A 21,354-nucleotide genomic window follows, 5' to 3' on the forward strand; every position below is an offset into this window, starting at 1 on the left:
TTCAGTTTACACAGCTGAGGAACATGTGCACGAAATCCTCTATTCTCTCTCTTTCCCTCTTTTTCCTCCCTCTCGTCTACCCCCCGTCCCCGGTCTTCATTTTCCTTTCACTTTGCCACTTGTTCTGCTACCGTGAGTCTTTCCCATGCTCCTATTCACGTCGAAAGTTTCAATCGTCTCTTCTTGTATCCCGTCGCTGGACTTAAGTCGCCGTTCCCTCTGTGATGTTTATTTCATCTTCAAATTTGCCCATGAAGGGGACAGACTGGGGGAAAGATCAGCGTTGGGACTCATCGCAGGTGGAACGTGCAGACCGGGTTCACCTGTTATTGTCGCGTTATTTTCACACAAATGTGTGAATCCGCCTTGAACCTGTGCGTTTATCTGCTTCACGAAAACGACCAAAGGGACCCACGTTATTCAATGATGAGACACACACACATCAAGCAACTTGTGTGGATAATGAATGTCTGTGACTAGAAGACAGAAACTGTGCCTTCACTCTGCATTTCTTGGTCTGTAGCTCCTTCTAGTGGAATCTTTGTGTCAGCATAATATAACTCATGCCGAGAAAAAACAGTTGCGGGCTCACTATGGATATGACTCGAGGTCCCTCAGGTTTCTTTGCCGGTCCATCTTTCAGTCAATGGAACATGCAGACAAAGACAGACGCCTTAAAACACTTAATTTTGCACAAAGCAACAAATGGCATAGAAGTCTGAGGCCTTTGAATTAGGTACCTGAAGACCTGACATCTGCAACTTTTGTAATAAATAAATACAAAAATAAATTTTCGAAATAAACAAATATGGTTTCTTGCTTTATCTGTTTATGAAAATGATAATAATAATAATGATGATGATACTGCTGCTGATGATAACAACAACAATAATAACAATACTGTGAATAATATTGTGTATGACAATGAATTAATATATATGAATATAGGAAAATAATATCAAATATAATATAAAATAAAATTATAAAATTATATATGAATAAATGAAACAATATAATATTGTATCATATGATATTGTGAATTAAGTATCCAAAGACGTGACAGCCTGCCTGCAACTTTCAGAATGAATAAATATATAAATTAAAAAATCCAAATAAATAAAAACATTTTCTAGCTCTATCTGTTTAGGAAAATAATAATAATGATGATGATGATGATGACAATAAAAATAATAATAATAATAATAATAATAATAATAATTAGTATTATTATTAGTAGTATTATTATTATAATACTGTGAATAATATTGTGTATAACATTGAAATAATATATATGAATATGGGAAAATAGTATGAAATACAAAATAAAATAAATTTATAAAATGATATATGAATAAATGAAAAAATATAATATTGTATAATATAATGTAGTATTGTGATTTAAGTATCTCAAGACCTGACAGTCTGCCTGCAACCTTCAGAACAAATAAATACATATATAAATATTACTGATAAATAGAAAAATACCACTCTAGCTCGATCTCTTTCTAATAATAATAATAATAATAATAATAATAATTTTAGCTACTAGTTAGCAAAGCCTTTTTTACACATACCATACCCATCTATAAATAGCAATATTTTAATTAAAACAGAAAGAAGGCCTGGAAGAAACAAAGAAACAAAGAAACAAGGAAACAAAGAAACTAATCTTCACACCAGGGATAATGTTATCGCCTTTCAGTCCCCCGTCAGACACAGCTGCGTCATTGGGGACTGTCCGATGCCATGCTGCATCTCAAATAAAGGAATAAATACATAGATAAAAAGGCAGCAACCAATGGATGTTACCAACAACAACCATTTTACATCTCTTAATTCTATAAGCAGTATTACTTATATGGCATGTGTGAAACCGGCGGTGTTCTGTTTTGAAGTTTGCCCGGAGAATCTGCCTCTATGGCTTTTTAGTGACTTTGTCATTAAAAAAAAATAACCAAGTGCAGGGATAATTGGTTATATTTATGTAGCCAGCCACAGATGTTATCAAATCAGACATGTTGAGGGGAAACATATTTACTGTGCACTCGCAGCATGCAGTCCTGCTGTGGCTGCAGCAGTTGTTGTTGGGCCAAATTCTGTCCAGTAGATGGCAGTCTGAGATCAGAAATAGAATTTGGAACATGGTCAACTAAAATTGGGACAATAAGAACCCACTTCCTTGAAAGAGTCTAGTGATTCTTCGCATGCAGTTTTGAAACGTTTTGAGATGAGATCATGATCCCATCATGCTACGTGTTGCTTTGGATACTTTTTGGATGAATCCCTCGCAGTTTGAGACAGTCACAATCCTAGCTTTTGTGGTTTCATAAATGCTACGATGACTGAGCAGCTTGTGAGGATACCTCTTACTAAATGATATAAAAGTCAATAACTTGGTCACTTGGGTGCACAGTCATTCCTACTCACTTGCAATATAATTTGTAAAGAACTAAAACTATCACAGAGAAAGCAGGTTTCAAATGCCTTCTGGGATTGACTGAAGTCGGTATTTTGACAGTTGTCGCAATTTTGTTCAGCGCTACCTGATGCTCGGGACATTCTGTGCACACCGCATCGTCATAAATATCTATCTTTCTGGATAGCAGCATGTAAAGAAAGCTTCGGAAAGAGTCGTAAACTCCTGAAAGTTCAACGTTACTGAATACATACTGCTCAAAAAAACAAAGGGAAACAACACAGTGTAACTCCAAGTCAACCACACTTCTGTGAAATCAAACTATCCACTTAGAAAGCAACCCTGATTCATTTTGACTTGTTTTAAGGACATTACATCAATGTTGGATCAGCCTGTTGTGTGTTTTTACACTTTCATTTGAAGTGTGACTCCAAATCCGGACCTCCATGGGTTCATACACTTGATTTCCATGGATCATTTTTGTGTGATTTTGTTGTCGGCACATTCAGCCTTGTCAAGAACAAAGTATTTAATAAAATAATTTCATTCATTCAGATCTAGTATGTGATATTTTGGTGTTTTTTGAGCAGTATATTTTCTTTGGACATGCCTGCCTTCAGTCCTTCGTTTATGTTTTCCAGTTGTGGCCACTAGAGGGCGCTAAAACCTCGTTTATGTACTTTTCCATCGTCGTCCCGGAGCAGCTTGACAAACTGCAAGCGGCCTACACTTTGCAGCCTTGAATAAAATATATAAAAAAAAAATAGATAAAGAGTGTCGCTTTTCAAGGTAGCACACGAAGATATGCAGAATCGTTCGCCTTCCTCCTCTCAGCGCCACCTTTTAATGATGTGGCACAATTTACGCAGCGGAGTAACAGGTCACGGTCAGGTGCCTGTGGAGCGGTAGTTCAGAGAAAGTAATGGCTGTCTTCCTGTCGGACAATGGGGTGAGAGAGGCGATAGAGGCGGATGAGACCGGCTTAATTCTCCGTGTAATGCATGTTAATGTAACAGGCACCGAGGGACCGGCAGTCGGAGTGCTTTGGGATTATTTATCACAAAACATTTGTATTCTTCCGTCGGAGAACGGTTGATCCCGGATAGCTGCGCACTAATCCTTCACTCCGTTAATTAAAAAGAAGCGGAAAGCAATGGGACTGGTGTTGGTGTGTTTTTTTTTTTTTCCCTTTTTCAGAAATGTAATCATTTCTGGAGAAGCTTAACCATCTGCTTGAGGTTAAGTCTGCAAGCAGATTGCGTTTTCTGCTTATTTAAACCTGGGGATTTTAGTTTTTTTTCCTGAAAGGGGAGGGTGTTACATTTCGGGGTCTGGATGGAGGGATAGGTCGGAGGCAACTTCTACGACCGGATGGGTGGAAGGAACGGGCCTAAATGACAGGAAACACGGAGTTGTTATTGGCGTTGTTGTCGTTGTCTCATACGAGACCGCTTTAAATATCGCCTCTTTTTGGACCACGACTGAGTTGGGTTACACACAACTTGATACCGTCACTGATTTCGGGTTTATTGGGACAAACTTTACTCCGAATATCCCAGATGAGCCCAATATCGCAGCGGGAGTCACTCTCCCGGCCTGGTATATGGTGTATAAATGATAAGGTATATATTAAATAGCGTGGGTAACACCAGTATAGTCCTCGAAACCTCCTTTCAGAACATGTATCAGGTTATTTTTGTGTCTTTCTCCTACGTCTCTCTCTCTCTCTCTCCTCTCTCTCCACCCCCTCCTCCTCCCTCTCCTCCTTTTTATGAGCTAACAAGCTCGGAGCTGCCTGGAGCAAGGCTACATCATCAGTCTCAAGAAGAGACCTCGACCCACCGTTTTCACATTAGGATGCGAGTCGTGTCAGTCATGGAGAGACCCCCAAATCCACAAAGGCTTTCTTTGCTGTCGCCTTCACCCTCCCCTCCCGTCTCTATGGCTCATTGGTTGTCTAGTTTGCAGACTTGGGAAAATATCAGAGCCGAACAAACTCCGATTTGCTGATTATAATTATAACTGGCACTTTTAATCCGAGAAACCGAAGAGCTCAGTCTTGATCTCATGTTCTCCTATGTAAACCGTAAACACATCACCTATGGGATATTCCTCTAATCCCAAATATAATACCTGATTAGAGATGATTAGCGACAAGTATGATTACGGCTTTATGTCGACGCTTTTACGTTGATTATGTTGATACGTGTTCGGGCCTACTTTGGTGAATTGGAGAATTGTAATGCGTATTTGTTCAAGTAAAGCCGGCGCTCTTGACTGCGCTAATCGCCCGGGCTCCATAGCATAGCATAGCATAGCTTAGCAAGGAAGCTGGCTTTTGCATAACAACATTTAGTGTGTGATGATTGATGACTGGGGCTGTTTATCGCACTTATTCAAAGGGCTCTCATCAGAAAAGCAGCGTGAAATCCCAGGAGTCCGTAGGCCTCCGGATCATTTGACGCAGGATCTGTGTTCATTCATTCATTCATTCATTCAGTCATTCATTCATTCAGGTATTCATTCATTCATTCATTCATTCATTCATTCGTGATCTACCTGGATTGTAGGGCCCCATGTAGAGACAAACAACCGGAACACTGTCATTCATGAAACTGGGTTTTATTTCCATTTTTTTTATTTTTATTTGTTTATTGTCTTTATTTCAAAAGGAAAAAGCTGACGCTTGAAGGGAGATGGAAATGTCCAAATAACGGATCGTGGCAGCGGCCAACATTCTGGCCTTCTAAGGCGCCGTTTTGATTTCACCAGGAAAAGTCATCTGTCTTAATCTATCTTAATGCAGCCTAGAAAACGACACCCACAATGCAGCTTTGACCCCTAATCCAAAATCTGATTCTGACGTCTGGTGTCAAACCCGCGTCTTCTCGCCTCTTTAATGGGTCACAGGAACAGACACGGGATGCGCAAGGGTTAAACGTCTACAGTAATTAGAGTCGCACTTCGCGTCTGCGTCCTCCAATACGGAGCAGCGAGGACCCCCCCCCCCCCCCCCCACCCCCACCCTCCATCTACCCCTGCACGCACACGCACATGCACGCCCCCCCTTCCCGAGTGTCTGAGACGGTGGAAAAGCAAAGCGCAAGCCGCCGTGTTCACACACACACACACACCGCCGGCGTGGAGCGCGGAGCGCCACGGAGAGAGTGACAAACAAGCGCTTCTTTCAGCGTCTTCCACCCTCTCCATCACCAACCTAAAGTTTTCCCCCCTAGAAAGAGATTTCTTTTTATTTCTCCCTCTCATCTCGTCTGAATGCGCGGCAGATGACGGGGATTTTTACGCGCGCCGCCGCCGCCGCCGCCGCCGCCATGGACCGCGGCCGCTCCAGAGGCGGCTGGGTGCCGCTCACCGGGCTTGTGATCTGCCTGCTTCTCTGCTCCTGTGTGGTGGACCTGGTGCTGGCGCAGATCCGGTACTCCATCCCCGAGGAGCTGGAGCACGGCGCGTTTGTGGGCAACATCGCCGAGGACCTGGGCTTGGACGTGGCGAAACTGTCCGCCCGCCGGTTCCGTCTCGTCTCCGGTGCCAAGAAGCAATATCTAGAAGTGAATCTAGAGAACGGGATTCTGTTCGTCAACGAGAAGATAGACAGGGAAGAGCTCTGCGAGCGAAGCCCGAACTGCTTTTTGCACTTGCAAGTCGTGATCGAGAACCCGCTGGAGCTCTACAGGGTGGAAGTGGAGATTTTAGACGTGAACGACAACTCTCCCGCTTTCCCGTGGAGCGAGTTTAACATCGACATCACGGAATCGGCCGCTCCCGGGTCCCGGTTCCCGCTGGAGAGCGCGCAGGACCAGGACGTGGGCACCAACTCGCTGCGGTCCTACCAGCTGAGCGCCAACGCGCACTTCATCCTCAACGTGCAGACGCGCAACGACGGGAGCAAGTTCGCCGAGCTGGTGCTGGACACCCCGCTGGACCGGGAGCAGGACAAGACGCACGAAATGGTCCTGACGGCTTTCGACGGCGGGTCGCCGGAGCGCTCCGGGACGGCGGTGATCACGATCACGGTGCTGGACGCCAACGACAACGTGCCCGTGTTCGACCGGTCCGTGTACAAGGCGAGTTTGGTGGAGAACGCGCCGAGGGGGACGCCGGTGCTGAAGCTCAACGCCACCGACCTGGACGAGGGCTCCAACGGGGAGGTGACCTACGCCTTCAGCGGACACGCTCCTCTCAAGGTCCGTGAGCTGTTCAGCGTGGACCCGTACACGGGGGAAATCCGCGTGAAGGGCGTCGTGGACTACGAGAAGGCGAACGAGTACGAGCTGTACGTGCAGGCGAAAGACCGGGGGCCCTCGGCGGTGGCCGTGCACGGGAAAGTGCTGGTGGAGATCCTGGACGTGAACGACAACGCGCCGGAGGTCATCCTCACGTCCGTGTCCACGCCGGTCCAGGAGGACGCGCCGCCGGGCAGCGTGATCGCCGTGATCAGCGTCACGGATCGCGACTCGGGCGAGAACGGCAACGTGGACTGTCAGATTCCCGGGAACGTCCCCTTCCAGCTGCACACGTCGTTTAAAAACTACTACACGCTGGTGACCAGCGAGGTCCTGGACCGGGAGTCGACGTCCGAGTACAACATCACGCTCACCGCCCGCGATTCGGGCTCCCCGTCGCTTTCCACGCGCAAAACCATCCTGGTCCAAGTGTCGGACGTCAACGACAACCCCCCGCGCTTCTCGCAGCCGTCGTACACGGTGTACGTGACCGAGAACAACGCCCCGGGGGCGTCCATTTGCTCCGTGACGGCGTTCGACCCCGACGCCAACCAGAACGCCTATCTGTCCTACTCGATCGTGGAGGGTCAGATCCAGGCCATGCCCGTGTCCACGTACGTGTCCATCAACTCCGACAACGGCAACATTTACGCGCTGCGCTCCTTCGACTACGAGCAACTTCGAAACTTTCAGATCGTCGTCCGTGCGCAGGACGCCGGCTTCCCGCCGCTCGCCAGCAACGTCACGGTCAACGTGTTCGTGTTGGACCAGAACGACAACGCGCCGGTGATCGTGTCCCCGTTGCCCAAAAACGGCACCGTGGCCGCGGAGGTGGTGCCGCGCTCCGTGGACGCCGGTTATCTGGTGACCAAAATCACCGCGCTGGACGCGGACGCGGGCCAGAACTCGCGGTTGTCCTATCAGCTCCTGCAAGCCACCGATCCGGGGCTGTTCAGCGTGGCTCTGTACACGGGTGAAATCCGGACCATCCGCCGGGTCCTGGAGAGAGACGTGACGAGACAGAGGCTGGTGATCTCGGTGAAGGACAACGGGCAGCCGCCGCTTTCCGCCACCGTCTCCATCGTCCTCTCGGTGGTCGACGCCGTGCCCGAGTCGCTGTCGGATTTCGGGGATCCGCCTCTGAACCCGCGGCCGCCGTCCAACCTCGCCCTCTACTTGATCGTATCTCTGAGCACCATCTCGCTCATCTTCCTGGTGGCCATCATCGTCCTGGCCGCGGTCAAGTGCTACAAGGACAGGGAGCCCCTGAGCGGGTACGACCTGCCCCCGCTCGCCTGCTGCTGCTGCGGGGGTTTCCAGCCCGACGCGCCGCCGGAGGTGTTCAAGAAATCCAACCTCAACCTGCAGATCTCCTCCGCGGCGAAGGTTCCCACGAACTGCATGGAGGCGACCGGAAACGGCGCCGCGTCGCAGTCGTACTGTTACAAAGTGTGTCTGACCCCCGAGTCGGCCAAGAGCGACTTCATGTTCCTGAAGCCGTGCAGCCCGGGCAGCGCGCCGAGGAACAACGAGGCGAAAAGCGTGGAAATCTCGTGGAACGCGCAAAGCCGGAGCGCGTCCGTGAACAACGGGGCGACGACCCCCAACGAGGTACGACCAATTCCAAATAACCCCCCTTCAAATGCAAAAAAAAAAACCAAACAAACACGCACACTATTATTCTATTCCCTGTTTCATATCCCCAAGCGACGATGAGAATGTAGATCGTGACATTCCCCTGCGTGAAGGTCACCCCACGATCACCCCCCTTTGCCCCTTCTCCTCTTTTCATACCCCTCTAATAATAATAATGATAAGCAATAATGTAACTCATTTTCAGCCCCCACGCATCAAACGAGAAAACGCGGGGTTACATTTTAATAAAAAAAAAAAAGAGGCTTTTGGAGGAGTTCACGCACACGCGTGGGTGAAGTGGTTGGATAGATAGGAAGAGGAGGAGGAGGGGTCACCTTTTCTGTAATTCTGCCTCGACACGAAAACACTTCAGACGAGGCTGTGGAGACAGAGACAGACAGAGAGAGAGAGAGAAAGAGAGAGAGAGAAAAAAAAAAAGCTTTAAGCTCACTTTAAGAAATAATAGGCTGCTGCGGGATTAACGTGTCCATCGTGGGGCGTCCGAACCCTGAGGGGACGCACTAACCCACCCACCCACCCACCCCACCAGGGTACATGTGCATGAGTGCCAACAAAAGTCAAGGTTATACTTGATGGATAAGGTGAATGACAGCGGTTAAATTAATTTGCAACGGATTCAGCCATTTTTTTTTTCTTTTCTCCGGGTTCGCAGAGGGTTTTTATTGTGATCTGACAATATGGGACAGATTCTAACGATGCCTCAAGGGCACTAGCACGGCCGAACCATTATACTGTATACAATGTGGCTCACGGAGGAGGGGGTGCAGAAGGGTTGGGGGGGGGTGGGGTGCCCATTATTGATGAAAAATGGCAAACGGTCGTTTTTTTGGGGGGGTTGGGGAATGGAAACGGGGGGAGGGGGTGGTGAGGAGAAGGACGGGGAGGGAAGTGCAAGGACACGGCTGGACTGAGACGTGGCCAGCCTGTAGATTTGGACCCGGACTCGTCCTCTGAATGTGACCTTAGAGGGGAGACGTGAAGTCATATTAGTCAGGGAGGGGAAGAAGAGGAGGATGAAGAAGAAGAAGAGGAGGAGAGGAAATAAAACCAGTGTTTTATCATCTGACATGAGCGTTAATAGGTGCTTATTGCTCATTGTTGTGATGAGGCGGACGGAGACGGAGGCGGCAGGCAGACTGACAGGACATTTTTTTTTTCTATTTCCTGTCTCTACCACGTGCACTTCCGGCCGCAGGGGAGATCCGGGGAGGTCACGGGGATTTTTTTTAATTTTTTATTTTTTTTAATTTTTTTTTTTTTTTTTGCAGCGCTCCTTCAGGAGCAAGTGTCCTTTCTGTAGTTAATTGGCTCCCTAATTCAGTCGGCGGTGTCCCTGGGCGCGCGTGTGCGTGCGTGCGTGCGTGCACGCGCACGCGCCAGTCCTCGAGGTCATGCGGTGGCACTCCGCACGAAGCGCGTGTACGCTTCTCAATGACAAATGACACAACTTGAGCATCACACATACTATGTGTGAGTGAGTGAGAGAGAGAGATGCGGGGCTGCATGCACCCGTGCGTGCGTGCAATGCGTGTTTTTGCATTTTTTTTTTTTTTTTTGCGCAAAGTGTATGTGTGCGTGCGTGGGTGGGGGATTCAAGGACCGCCAAACTTTTCAAGACTCTCCGTGAGACTTTTAATTAAAAACCTTGCTTGAGGAGCATCGCGCAGAGATTAATGTAAAGTGATGCATAAAATCCACAAAACAATAACGTGTGTAATTTTCTTAATTTTCTCCCTGGCACGCTTTGCTTTGAAGATTAAAATCATGTTTCGTTTCATCCTGCTGGGGTACTAATTGGTTTTGTAGCGTGGTTGGCAAGGAGAGTATTTTGAATACTGATTCTAATAATACGCTTAGATCGCATTCTCCTTGTTAGTAACTTTAAGTGAATTAATAGAGCGTGGAATCCATACTATGAAACTCAGACCCGGAATAAACATCACCCGGCTTGCTCGCCCTCACCCCTCCCAAGGAGCCACGGAGGATAAAAGCAAAACTAAGTGACAGGCGAGTGGTCGCCGAGGGCAACACCGCCTCCGCTTTCAAAATAGTGTCTTTCCACCCGACGTCCACAGGGCGGCAGCCACGATCCGTCCGACTGGATGTCTGTTTCAGGGCGAACACACGATGATGGACCGCTGCTCATATCACTTGTCGGGCATCTCTTGTGATTCAAGGACGTGTGGATCGTCTGTCAGTTCTTACTGACCCTTAAATAGGTCCAAAGGTTGTTGTCTTTGCACAGCGCAACAAAATATCGGCGATGATTTCATATGCATGGGATGTCATTAATTGTATTTTTGTTTTTTAATTCCCCAGCTGAAGCAGCCAAAAACAGACTGGACCCTCACGAAGAATCAAAATTCCTCGATTAAAAGGTGCTATATCTGACAGAGAATTGTACCCGATCACGTTTAGATAGTGTGCATTTATGAATCGAGCTTAACGACAGAAAAGGGAAGTGAACATATGATACGATATGTCAATTTTTTTTTAATGACACCCTGATTTTTTTTTTTTTTCTCCCAAAGTTATAATTCTATCAACATGGACGGCACCATCATGCGTAAGGCCATTCACGCAGATCCAGAAAACTACGTCACCTCCATGGCACCCGGACAGTATTGGACCTGGGGGACGCACATGAGAGGCGTGAAAGGTACGTCAGGCGTGATGTAGTCCGGATTACACAGATTAAAATCCAACATATTCATTCTGCAGCTATGGTCCTGCACCCTTTTGCACCCTCATCTTAATTATCTTGTGTTTTCTTTATCAAATGCATGCAACGCATAAATGAATGTCCCGAAGCCGTATAAGAGCTAGTACATTTTAGCCGCGCAATCCAGCCGCTCTCAAAAGGCGTAATCCTTCTCCTCATTTAACTACAGAGTACAAGATGTCTCCATCAACCAGTGGCGTTCCATCTCGTCCTTGGACTCCTCGCTGCACTCCTCCACCCCAGCAGCAGCAGCCCTCCATCCCCACACACCCTCACCCACACCCGCCGCCCGACTATCACCACAATGTCTACATCCCCGGGACCCCGTCGGGCTTCTGCACCTTGAGGCCAACTTCCCAGCGAAGTGAGTTGGACGTCCACAACTCCTTCTCCACCTTTGGCAAGAAGAGACGTCTTCAGATGTCTCCCCAGGGTGAAGCCGCAATTATAAATAATGACCTTTACAGTGACTGACTTTTCCCCGACTCTCTGAATGAATGATGGTAAGATGGACAGCCTGCCGCATATGAAGAACAGAAAAAGAAACCATTTGTTTTATGATTTAATGAATAACTCATCAAAGTGATCTGCAGCTGATGGCAATTCAAGAGGAAGATAAACAAAATATGGACAAATTATGTTGGATGGCTATTAAAAGCATATTCAATGCATGTGTCTGCCAATTATTATTATTATTATTATTATTATTATTATTATTATTATTATTATTATTATTATTATTATTATCATTATTATTATCACTGTTATTATTATTATTATTATTATTTGTTGTTAATGTTAAATTTAGACAATCAAAATGGAGTTCATCAGAAATTTGTCATAGGTCACTGATTCATTTTTTTAGACATTTGTTTGCATTTATATTTTTAGGTTTTATGAGAGAAATTTGCCTTTTTTGTATGTTTATTTGGAGATAGAGCATATGTGAATATTGCAAGTATCATAATGGTGTATATGCTCACTGCAATATGAAGATGGGGAACTGTACTGTATGAAAATAAAGTATTTTTTTCACATACTCGTCCTTTATGTTTTTAGACAACACGTGTGTGTCCTGATGGAATCAGACAGAACTTAAGCTCCTAGTTGTTTAATCAACATGTCCAGGGCATTTAGATGTATGTCTCCTGGATGAATTTTTAATTAAATCAAGTCAATTAATTTGGAGAGAAAAAAAAAAAAACTTCCACTCCGACAAGGGTAGAAAAAGCTTTTTGCCTCAGTAAGCTGTTTTCAATGTTGAGGAATAAACATAGTAAAATGCTAACATATGCTAATCGGACTGCTCGCATTTCCATTTGCCCGCAGAGAATAGTTGGGTTCATTAACTGAACAAACAGAACCTCCTCTCTCGAAATATCATTTTAATTAAGACCACGAACATGAATACAAGCACCGGGGGGGTCGGGGTGGGGGAGTTGTTATAAATGCCACACCTGGATGTGAGCTAGGGGGCCTGTAGCTTTTCTCTCTCTCTCTGCCCTTTTACATCTTACTTCTCGGGGAATTTGTTCAAGAGATGAAAGCTGGCTACTGGGCAGAAAGGGGCATGGTAATTAGGTCGTTGTGTGGCTCGGATTGAAAATTATTGCGGTAAAAAGGAAACGGGAGCCCATAGAGAGCATGGTTGGGAGCGGGCTCACCTTCTCCTGGGTAAGGTGAGCAAATGAGACGGATGAAGGGGTAGCCGTATTTAGGTCAGTTCGGTTGGCTTTCAGACGTGTGAGAAAGGGAGCTCTGTTCTTAAAATAAACTTGTTTGGTTTTCCCACTCCGCTACACGGACCACTTCGGAGAGAGAAAAATGTTATTTTCGTATCATCAAGCAGAACGCCGAGACACATCAAATCCACTCGTGTGTCTAAACTTGGAAATCAATCCAATAACGATCGCTTTATTTTAAAACTTACAATGCCTTTGCTATGGGAATGATAGAGCATAAATGACAGACAAGTATCCATAAAACACGTTAAACGTCACGGTATCTCCCACGGTACGAAACAGATCCAGAACTTCGACCTTGACTCCCATCAGCCAGGGGAGCTGTTCACCGCCTTGGTGCTGAAATTGTTTTGACCGGTTCTTTTCCTGATACGTGCAGTACCAACTCGTCCCACCAGATGACGCATTGTGTCTGCGTTTGCAAAAACCAGCTGTGCAGGAAGTTCTTGGAAACGTCTTTCACCCTCACAATATCACATTTTTTTAGTTTTGAACTGTGTTTCACGTAGGATCGTGTCTCGGTCTGTCTGTGCGTGTCACCTTTTTAAACTAGTCCCAAGCTCTCAATGACAGCCGTCGGTAAGAGCACTTTTGATTTAATCTTTGCACTGAATGTGTTTAAGATAGATTATCGGTCGCTTTTGTGATGAATGTGATCTATGGTTATGATACTGTTGGACTTTTACAGTTGTATTCATTGAAACCTGCTTTTTTTCTGTGTACGAAAGGGTCTGAAATGAATGGCCCTGTAGCAGCACATCATCAGCTGAGAGTGATCAGGGAAATGAAGGCACCCAGGATGAAGCGTCTCATTTAATTAAAACAAAGTAGCCAGTGATCTATAGCTGACAATGAACAGTCAAACTAAATAATGTAGAAATACATAAAAAACATTTAGCGATCAGAGAGCAGTTGGAAATTTGATGCTTCCGAGCCTGTACTGTTAAGTTTTTCCACACTTTCGGTGTGTAGCCTCCCACGTGATCAATATTCCCAACGCAGAGAAGACTCTCTGAGCACAAATTAACCTCACGTGTAAACATTGATCCAAGATAACAAAATGGAATACGCTTACGATGAATAAACAGTGCCTTAATTCAAAGCAAATGTAATTTGTCCTCACCAAATCAGTTGATAATATAGAGTTTGATAAATTCTAAATACTGTAGCTACACAAAATGAATACACATGTCATTGAATGTGTGCCAAAAACGATAATACTTTTAGATCATAAAAATAAAAAGAGATGTTTAATATCTGTCTTTGATAACGACTTCCCAACATCTATGATATCATAGATTGTATTCTAAATATCATTTATATTCTGAGCGTCACTATCATAATCACTATGATAATAATAATAATAATAATAATAATAACAATAATAATAAATATTATTTTAATAATAATAATAAAATTATTATTATTATTATTATTATTATTATTATTATTATTATTATTATTATATAGTTAATTTGCCATTTTTTTCATATCACAGTTGATGTATTATTTGTTTTATCTCCTGGATTAATGATAATATCATAAATATAAGAACTCACTTGCTTACAGGTTATAGTTTACAGATAGAAATGAACATAAAAATGTACATTGAATAAACCTTTTCATACTACATTTGTCCAGCAGATGGCATCATTGAGTAGGAATCGCCCAAGTAGACGACTGGCTGACAGTCACTGTTGTTAACATGATACATTTACATCATTTATCTCAAGGTGTTTGTCTGTTTGAATTTGCATTATACAAGAAACGGTTTAGCCAACACAAAAGAAGGGAATGGAGATAATAATTATATTTGTTTTGCTCTGATTCTAACTGAAGGAGAGCTTATGGAAGTTATCTATCTATCTATCTATCTATCTATCTATCTATCTATCTATCTATCTATCTATCTATCTATCTATCTATCTATCTATCTATCTATCTATCTATCTATCGTTTTTGTTAACTGACAAAGGCGTTCAGATTAATCAAATACTCTGCACCAGTACAAGAAATTCGGATCACTGACACTGATCACTGACATCACGCATCATAATTAATTTTTAAAAAATGGTCAAACATCAGCTTGTGCAAACATTTTCCAGCAGGGGTCGCCATTGAGTTAGAATTGCCTCTTCCTTAAAATGAGACATACCCGAAGTTGGTTTTTGCAACATTCTTTCAACACCTTCAGTCATAGCCTGGGCAGAGGACTGGTCTTATTTATTCATATATGATGCACTTAATTTGTGCTTCATTTTCCTGTCCAACATTGAAATCATGAACCAGAAAATAAATTTTGTGAGCATCTGTTGAATCGTAATTGTGATTTACTCAGAGCAACGAGATATAAGCTTCAAATTATGGGATGCTGCGGGTTAATGATTGACAAACAACTGAATTCAAGATGAAGAACACCTCATTACTGATTTGGGATTATTCTATTAGAAAGCAATACATCATTTAGACAATAATGATAGTGACCAAAAAATCAAAGATGGTAATTTATATCCTGAGAGAGATGATCGTGCTCTTTGCTGCGATGCAAAACACATCAGGTTGAACAGTCTTATTGCCTCATTAAAGGTCCCATGTAGACCTATGAGTCTACAGGTCAGTTAAAAGTTATTCTTTAGACATGAAGGCTCTGTTCAGAATGTGCAGATCTCTCTTGAGGAGAAAATGTTGTGTTAAAATAAAGTTGCTGATGTCTCAGAAGATGCAGACACTCATTGGCTTAAGAAAATCATCCATATGTTTGAAATAATTTATTCCAAATGTCACGCAAATTCCTAGTTTGTTTTAATTTTTCAAACTGAGGAATATTTTGTCAAGTGAAATTGAGTATTTAACTAAATCGTATAAAATTACAAATTACGACCAAATGAATCCCTTCAGAATATAATGAAATTGTCACCGGTCATTCCAGAATAACGTTAACCCATTTTTGTAATATACCACTGTCTTTATAAAGAATCTGGTTTTGATAAAGACAAGACACAGCAGAACAAGACCACTGACATTTTTAATGGAAACATGACCAGATGCGTCATCGTCTTTGTGTCATTCACTGACATGAATGTAATTATATTTCTTGATATTTTCCATCCATCCATTGCCAGCTGTTTATCCTGCTCTCAGGGGATGCTGGAGCCTATCTCAGCTGTCATTGGGGCATTATCAGGGCCACAAATAGAGATGAATGACCATTTACTCTCTCATTCACACATCTCGGCCATTTTTCAATTTTTTTTTTACCAATTAACCTCCTGCATGTTTTTGGACTGTGGGAGGAAAACTTGGAAAACAAAATATATTCTAAATTATGTAGTTATTGCTGACAATTGTCTTCTTTTTATATAACTGCTACTTCTACTACCACTATTGCTACAACTGATAATAATCATTATTTTTATATTTTATATCATTATTTCAATAATTATAAGGATTTTAAATGTGGTATAATGGTCATTATTTGCTGAATGTGCGATAGTTCCATTGTCTTGCAATAGATGTTTTAGTGTACAACAACCCCTACTTATACACAAAGTTACTACACGTTATCACAGGGGTGGGCAATTATTTTTCCTGGCGGGCCACATTCCTTATTTTATTTTTATGTGCGGGCCATCTAGGTATTATGTACATTGAACAAAATGAAAACTGCAATTTAAATATTTACATTTTTTGGCATTTTATTTCAACTTTAACATCATTAATGATCATACAAATGTACTGACATTATTCTGAATGAAATCGTCCGAACAAAATTAAACAAAAGGAAAAAAAATGAGGAGTTTCTAAATTCAATATTGACTGACAATACTTATCAAAATATTCAAAGAAGATAGTTTGGCGGGCCGGATAAAAAAACAAAACAGGCTGGATGTGGTCCGCGGGCCGTAAAATGCCCGGGTCTGTGCTATCATATACATGTACTTGTCAATGCACATGCATAGACATTACATTATTTTTTTATATATTTTTACATCCCTTTAACTTTATTATCCCTTTATTTCCCTTTATCATAATTATATCCCTTTGTTTATTTATTTCAATCTTTACTGTTCTTTTTATTTTATTTTTGTTTTATTTTTCTGTTCGTTTTCAGGTTGATTTGCTGTGGCAACCCCTGAAGGGAAAAGGCGAAAGCAAAACAGTAACTACAAAAAGGACATTTTATTATATATTATATATCTATATATTACTTTCATATATCCCTATGAAGTAGCAAACCATGAAATCTGTGAAAATATTCATATTACTCCCGACCATAGATGAGCATGACACTCAAGCCTGAGTCAAGTGTGTTTGGAGCAGGGTCACCAACATGATGCCACTTACCAATTTTTTTTTTTTATTAGATTATTTCATTTAGTATTTTTATTTAGATTTATCGGTGTGAATTTGAAACTGACAATATTAAAATAATAAAAATTAAAAAAATCTTTCATACTAAATTAGAGCTAACTGGTCTCTACGGCAACCGTTGCCGTGGAGACTAGCGCGTGGGCACAGCGTCGGTTAGGAGACGATTTATCCCCAAAGACACGGTAAAAAAAGGAAAGAAAACATATAATTTTCACAGGGAAAGGGGGGAAAAGTTCTTATTTTACTTCTAAGGCATATTCCTGCGTGTGTCTCATTTGCGGGGCGAGTGTGACAACGGCAAAGCGGCGTGGAGAGACGCTACCGAATATGTCACGCAAGCTAGCGTGCTAGCATGGTAGCGAGCTAGCATGCTAACCGGGCAGCGCACAACGAGTGGAAAAAGCCTGCCAGGTTTGTTTTAACTGCAGTCTGTTTTTCATGAGACCCGTAAAATATCCCAAAAAGTTGAATTCAGTTATTCAAAAATTGGGACAAATGTGTTTGTTAACTGTTAGATATGACAATTTTGTTAAAAATACTGTAGTTTTGGTGATATGTTAAGTTAAATCTAAAAGTTGATTTTTGTTTTTTTTCCATAATTGATAATCTGTACAAACATGGTGCAACATAGTTTATAATTTGTTAAAAAATGTTAGTGTTTAGTAAAAATTTTGTATAACTGATCATTTAAAAAAACATCTTTCAGAGATTTATATAAATATTGTGTTGCATTTTGATATTTATCAGTTTGTGTGCATATTGATATTTATCAGTGTTCTACCTTGTTAAAACATTGTTGATAATTATTATCAGAAAAGATGAACATGATCAGTGTCTACGCAAAAATTCATATAATTAATTAATAATTAAAGGTAAATTTGTAATTTCAGAAGTGTGTATCAAATTGGTTGCCCTTTGCATTTATCAGTACCCAAGAAGTTGCCCTCAATTCCGAAATTTTATCTTTTTTTTAAATGGTAAATGCTCTTATTAATGTGCTAAATAAGTAACGTTGTAATGGGGAAAATATTTTTGGCCGAAATATTACACATTGTCATGAGCCATACAATGAAGTTATAGGAAAGAGTAGCGAAAACGAGACTGAGAGCAGAAGTCAGCATTTCGTGAACAACAGTATTAAATAAATACTAATAAAAATAAATTAAAATAAAGCAGCACGGCAGTGCAGTGGTTAGGGCTTGCGCCCTGGTCCAGGGTGTAGCCCGCCTCTCGCCCATGACAGGTGGGTTAGGTTCCTTTGACCAAGAGTACAAGATATGGGGTAGATAATGATTTGTTCTTTTTTTAGTATCTTCTAATCTTACTTGCCTTTTGAATTTCTGACTCAGCTTGAATAGTGCTCTACCAAGATATTAGAAATTATAGTTTAAATGTGTGAAATTCACAATATTTTGGAGATTAAACTTCAGATTAGTTCCTGTCATATAAATAATTATACACATAAACAAGAAATATGTCTAATGTTTCAACTGTGCCACAGCTGAGCTGAAATAGACTAAAACAATGGGTTTTGACACGTTTCCTGTGTGGACGCTGCCACATGGTGTCAGTGTTGACCTGCAAAGCCTGATTGGGTCCAATACGTCATCACACACACACATTCAATCTGCTGTTTGAGTCATCTTTGTGGAATACAGTGTAAGCCGCTTTTTTTCCAGCTAAGATCAACTCTAAATTTTACAACTTGATTTTTGTGCGATATAGAAATTCCGGCAACATGTTGACAGAACCTATCTCTGTCTGTTCAGCTGACCAATGGAGACATTTCTGGACAAGGGTCTTTTTCCTCTGTGCAGGACTGCAAATTGTTTTATCTGTGACTCCGTACTCCATAGAAGAGGAGCTGGAGAAAGGCTCCGTGGTGGCAAACCTGGCTGCGGATTTGGGACTTCAGACTGAGGGTTTGGCACAGCAAGAGGTAAAGCTTGATATTTTCCACAACAAAAAGTATTTAGATATCAACAAAATGACGGGTGAACTGTACATCGTGGAAAGAATGGACAGGGAGAGCCTTTGTCCCTCGAAAACCATTTCTTGTTTCCTAAAGCTCGATGTGATTGTCGAAAGTCCTCTGCGCATCTTTCACATTGAGCTCGGCATAACGGACATTAATGACAACGCCCCGCATTTTTGGCGAGATCGAATGGAGCTGGACGTCTTTGAATCAGCAACACCGGGAGAGAGATTCACCATGCCAAATGCAGTAGATCCTGATGTTGGTATTAATACCATTAAAACATACAGGCTCAGTGCCAGTGAACATTTCACGATTGAAATTCAGACGGGCAGTGACGGAACTCAGTATGTCGATTTAGTCTTGACCAAGTCGTTAGACAGAGAGGTGAATGCTGTCCATAATTTAATACTGACGGCTGTGGACGGCGGGAATCCAGTGCGCTCAGGCACCGCCAGCATCATTGTCAGAGTGCAGGATACAAACGACAATGCCCCTCGCTTTGACCGGCAGATTTACGAGATTAACATGACTGAAAACGCCCCGACGGGAACCAGAGTGGTGAAGCTTAACGCGACAGATCTGGACGAAGGCTCCAATTCAGAGGTTATTTATTCCTTTACACTTTACACGTCGGAAAAAACACAAGAGGTTTTTTCACTGAATCCCGGCACGGGAGAAATAACTGTAAAGGGCACGATTGACTATGAAGACATGAAACTGTTTGAGATGCACATCGATGCAAGAGATAACGGGGAGCTTCCTTTATTGGGACAATGCAAAGTGATCGTCCATGTGATGGATATGAATGATAATCATCCAGAAATTACAATACAGTCAGTTAAAAACACAGTGCCTGAGGACATTGCAGTGGGAAGCATTATTGCTTTAGTGGCAATAAGTGACAGGGACACAGGAGATAATGGAAAAGTAAAGTTGCTCATACATCAACAGATGCCCTTTGTCCTCAACGAGTCATCAGATCAGCCAATGCATTATAAGCTTATCGTGTCCAAAGCTTTGGATCGGGAATCTGTGCCTGAATATGCCATAACCTTGATTGTGACAGATGCGGGAACGCCACCTTTATCTGACAATGAGACAATAACTGTGCATCTTATTGACATTAATGACAATGCGCCACAGTTCCCTCAGTCATTTTATATGATACGTGTGAAGGAGAATAACGCACCTGGAGCTTTGCTCAGCTCACTTGATGCATTTGACCCTGATCTCCATGAGAACCAGTATCTGGTTTATTTTATCCTGGAGAGGGAGATAGCCAACACCTCCATGTCCATGTTGTTCTCCATCAATCCAGAGAACGGCAATCTTTACGCCCTGAAAACCTTTGACTATGAAATTGAGAAGGAGTTCCTTTTCCACATCGAGGCCAGAGACTCCGGCTCTCCTCCTCTGAGCAGCAATGTGACCGTTCACATCGTCATCGTGGACCAGAACGACAACGCTCCAGTGATCGTGTCTCCATGGCGTGCGCACGGCTCAGTGGTGGAGGAAAAGATCCCCAGATCCACTGATAAAGGCTCTCTGGTTTCCAAGGTGATCGCTTTGGACACCGACTCGGTGCACAACTCTCGGATTACCTACCAGTTCCTGCAGGTGACCGACGCCACCTTGTTCAGTCTGGATCAATACAACGGAGAGATCCGCACCATGAGGATGTTCAGTTACAGAGATCCACGGCACCAGAGAATGGTTGTCGTCGCCAAGGACAACGGGGAGCCCGCTTTGTCTGCCACAGTGACCATCAAGCTGTCCACAGTGGAGACAGCTGTTAAGGCCTACTCTGACCTGACGGAGGTGCCTCTGGAATATGACATCTTCTCAGACCTGAACCTGTATTTGGTCATCGGTCTGGGCTCGGTGTCCTTTCTCCTGTTGATCACCATACTGGTCACCATCGTGCTCAAGTGTCAGAAACCCAAGTCCAGCAAAGCGGCTCCTTCCTGCAGGAACAGTGTGATCAGCGAGAGAAACTCCACCATCGCAGACTCCACTCTGGTGTCCAACGACGCCTACTGGTACAGTCTGTTCCTAGCAGAGACCAGGAAAGGGAAGATGGTGGTCAGACAGCCTCTGCCAAAGGGCTCCAGATACATTGTGTCCAGTTTACCAAGGAGCACAGGAATGACTGAGACTAGCGGCTCTGCGGCTTCTACTCTGCAGGTAAATACACTGTTCATAAATTGAAGTATACTTGAAAATGA

General features: G+C 43.2%; 2 protein-coding genes across 2 annotated transcripts in view; both read left to right on the top strand.

The window, feature by feature from the left end:
• The first annotated feature begins 5,555 nt into the window (after positions 1 to 5,555).
• LOC147227562 (protocadherin-10) lies at positions 5,556 to 12,073 on the top strand. Its single transcript, XM_086158766.1, has 4 exons — positions 5,556 to 8,271; positions 10,636 to 10,694; positions 10,848 to 10,975; positions 11,208 to 12,073. Exons 1-4 carry the CDS (start codon positions 5,704 to 5,706, stop codon positions 11,510 to 11,512), a joined length of 3,060 nt encoding a protein of 1,019 aa, XP_086014892.1. The 5' UTR covers positions 5,556 to 5,703; the 3' UTR covers positions 11,513 to 12,073.
• A 6,736-nt stretch (positions 12,074 to 18,809) lies between these two features.
• The window catches only part of LOC147227563 (protocadherin alpha-C2-like), a 47,131-nt gene continuing 44,586 nt past the window's right edge, over positions 18,810 to 21,354 (top strand). Inside the window, exon 1 of the mRNA XM_086158769.1 lies at positions 18,810 to 21,313. Within this exon, the coding sequence (XP_086014895.1) occupies positions 18,890 to 21,313 (2,424 nt within the window). The 5' untranslated portion in view covers positions 18,810 to 18,889. The remainder of the gene's footprint in view (positions 21,314 to 21,354) is intronic.

The sequence above is a fragment of the Fistularia commersonii genome, chromosome 13 (assembly GCF_037954325.1).
Source record: "Fistularia commersonii isolate RoL2024-O1a breed Wild chromosome 13, RoL_Fcom_v1.0, whole genome shotgun sequence".
NCBI classification, from domain to species: Eukaryota; Metazoa; Chordata; class Actinopteri; order Syngnathiformes; family Fistulariidae; genus Fistularia; species Fistularia commersonii.

Bases quoted from the DNA above. Each gene is read 5' to 3' on its own strand.
- LOC147227562 (XM_086158766.1), top strand. From the start codon at position 5,704: ATGACGGGGATTTTTACGCGCGCCGCCGCCGCCGCCGCCGCCGCCATG. The intron at 10,695-10,847 runs GTGCTATATCTG...TTTCTCCCAAAG, and splicing joins CAAAATTCCTCGATTAAAAG to TTATAATTCTATCAACATGG. The intron at 10,976-11,207 runs GTACGTCAGGCG...ATTTAACTACAG, and splicing joins GCACATGAGAGGCGTGAAAG to AGTACAAGATGTCTCCATCA.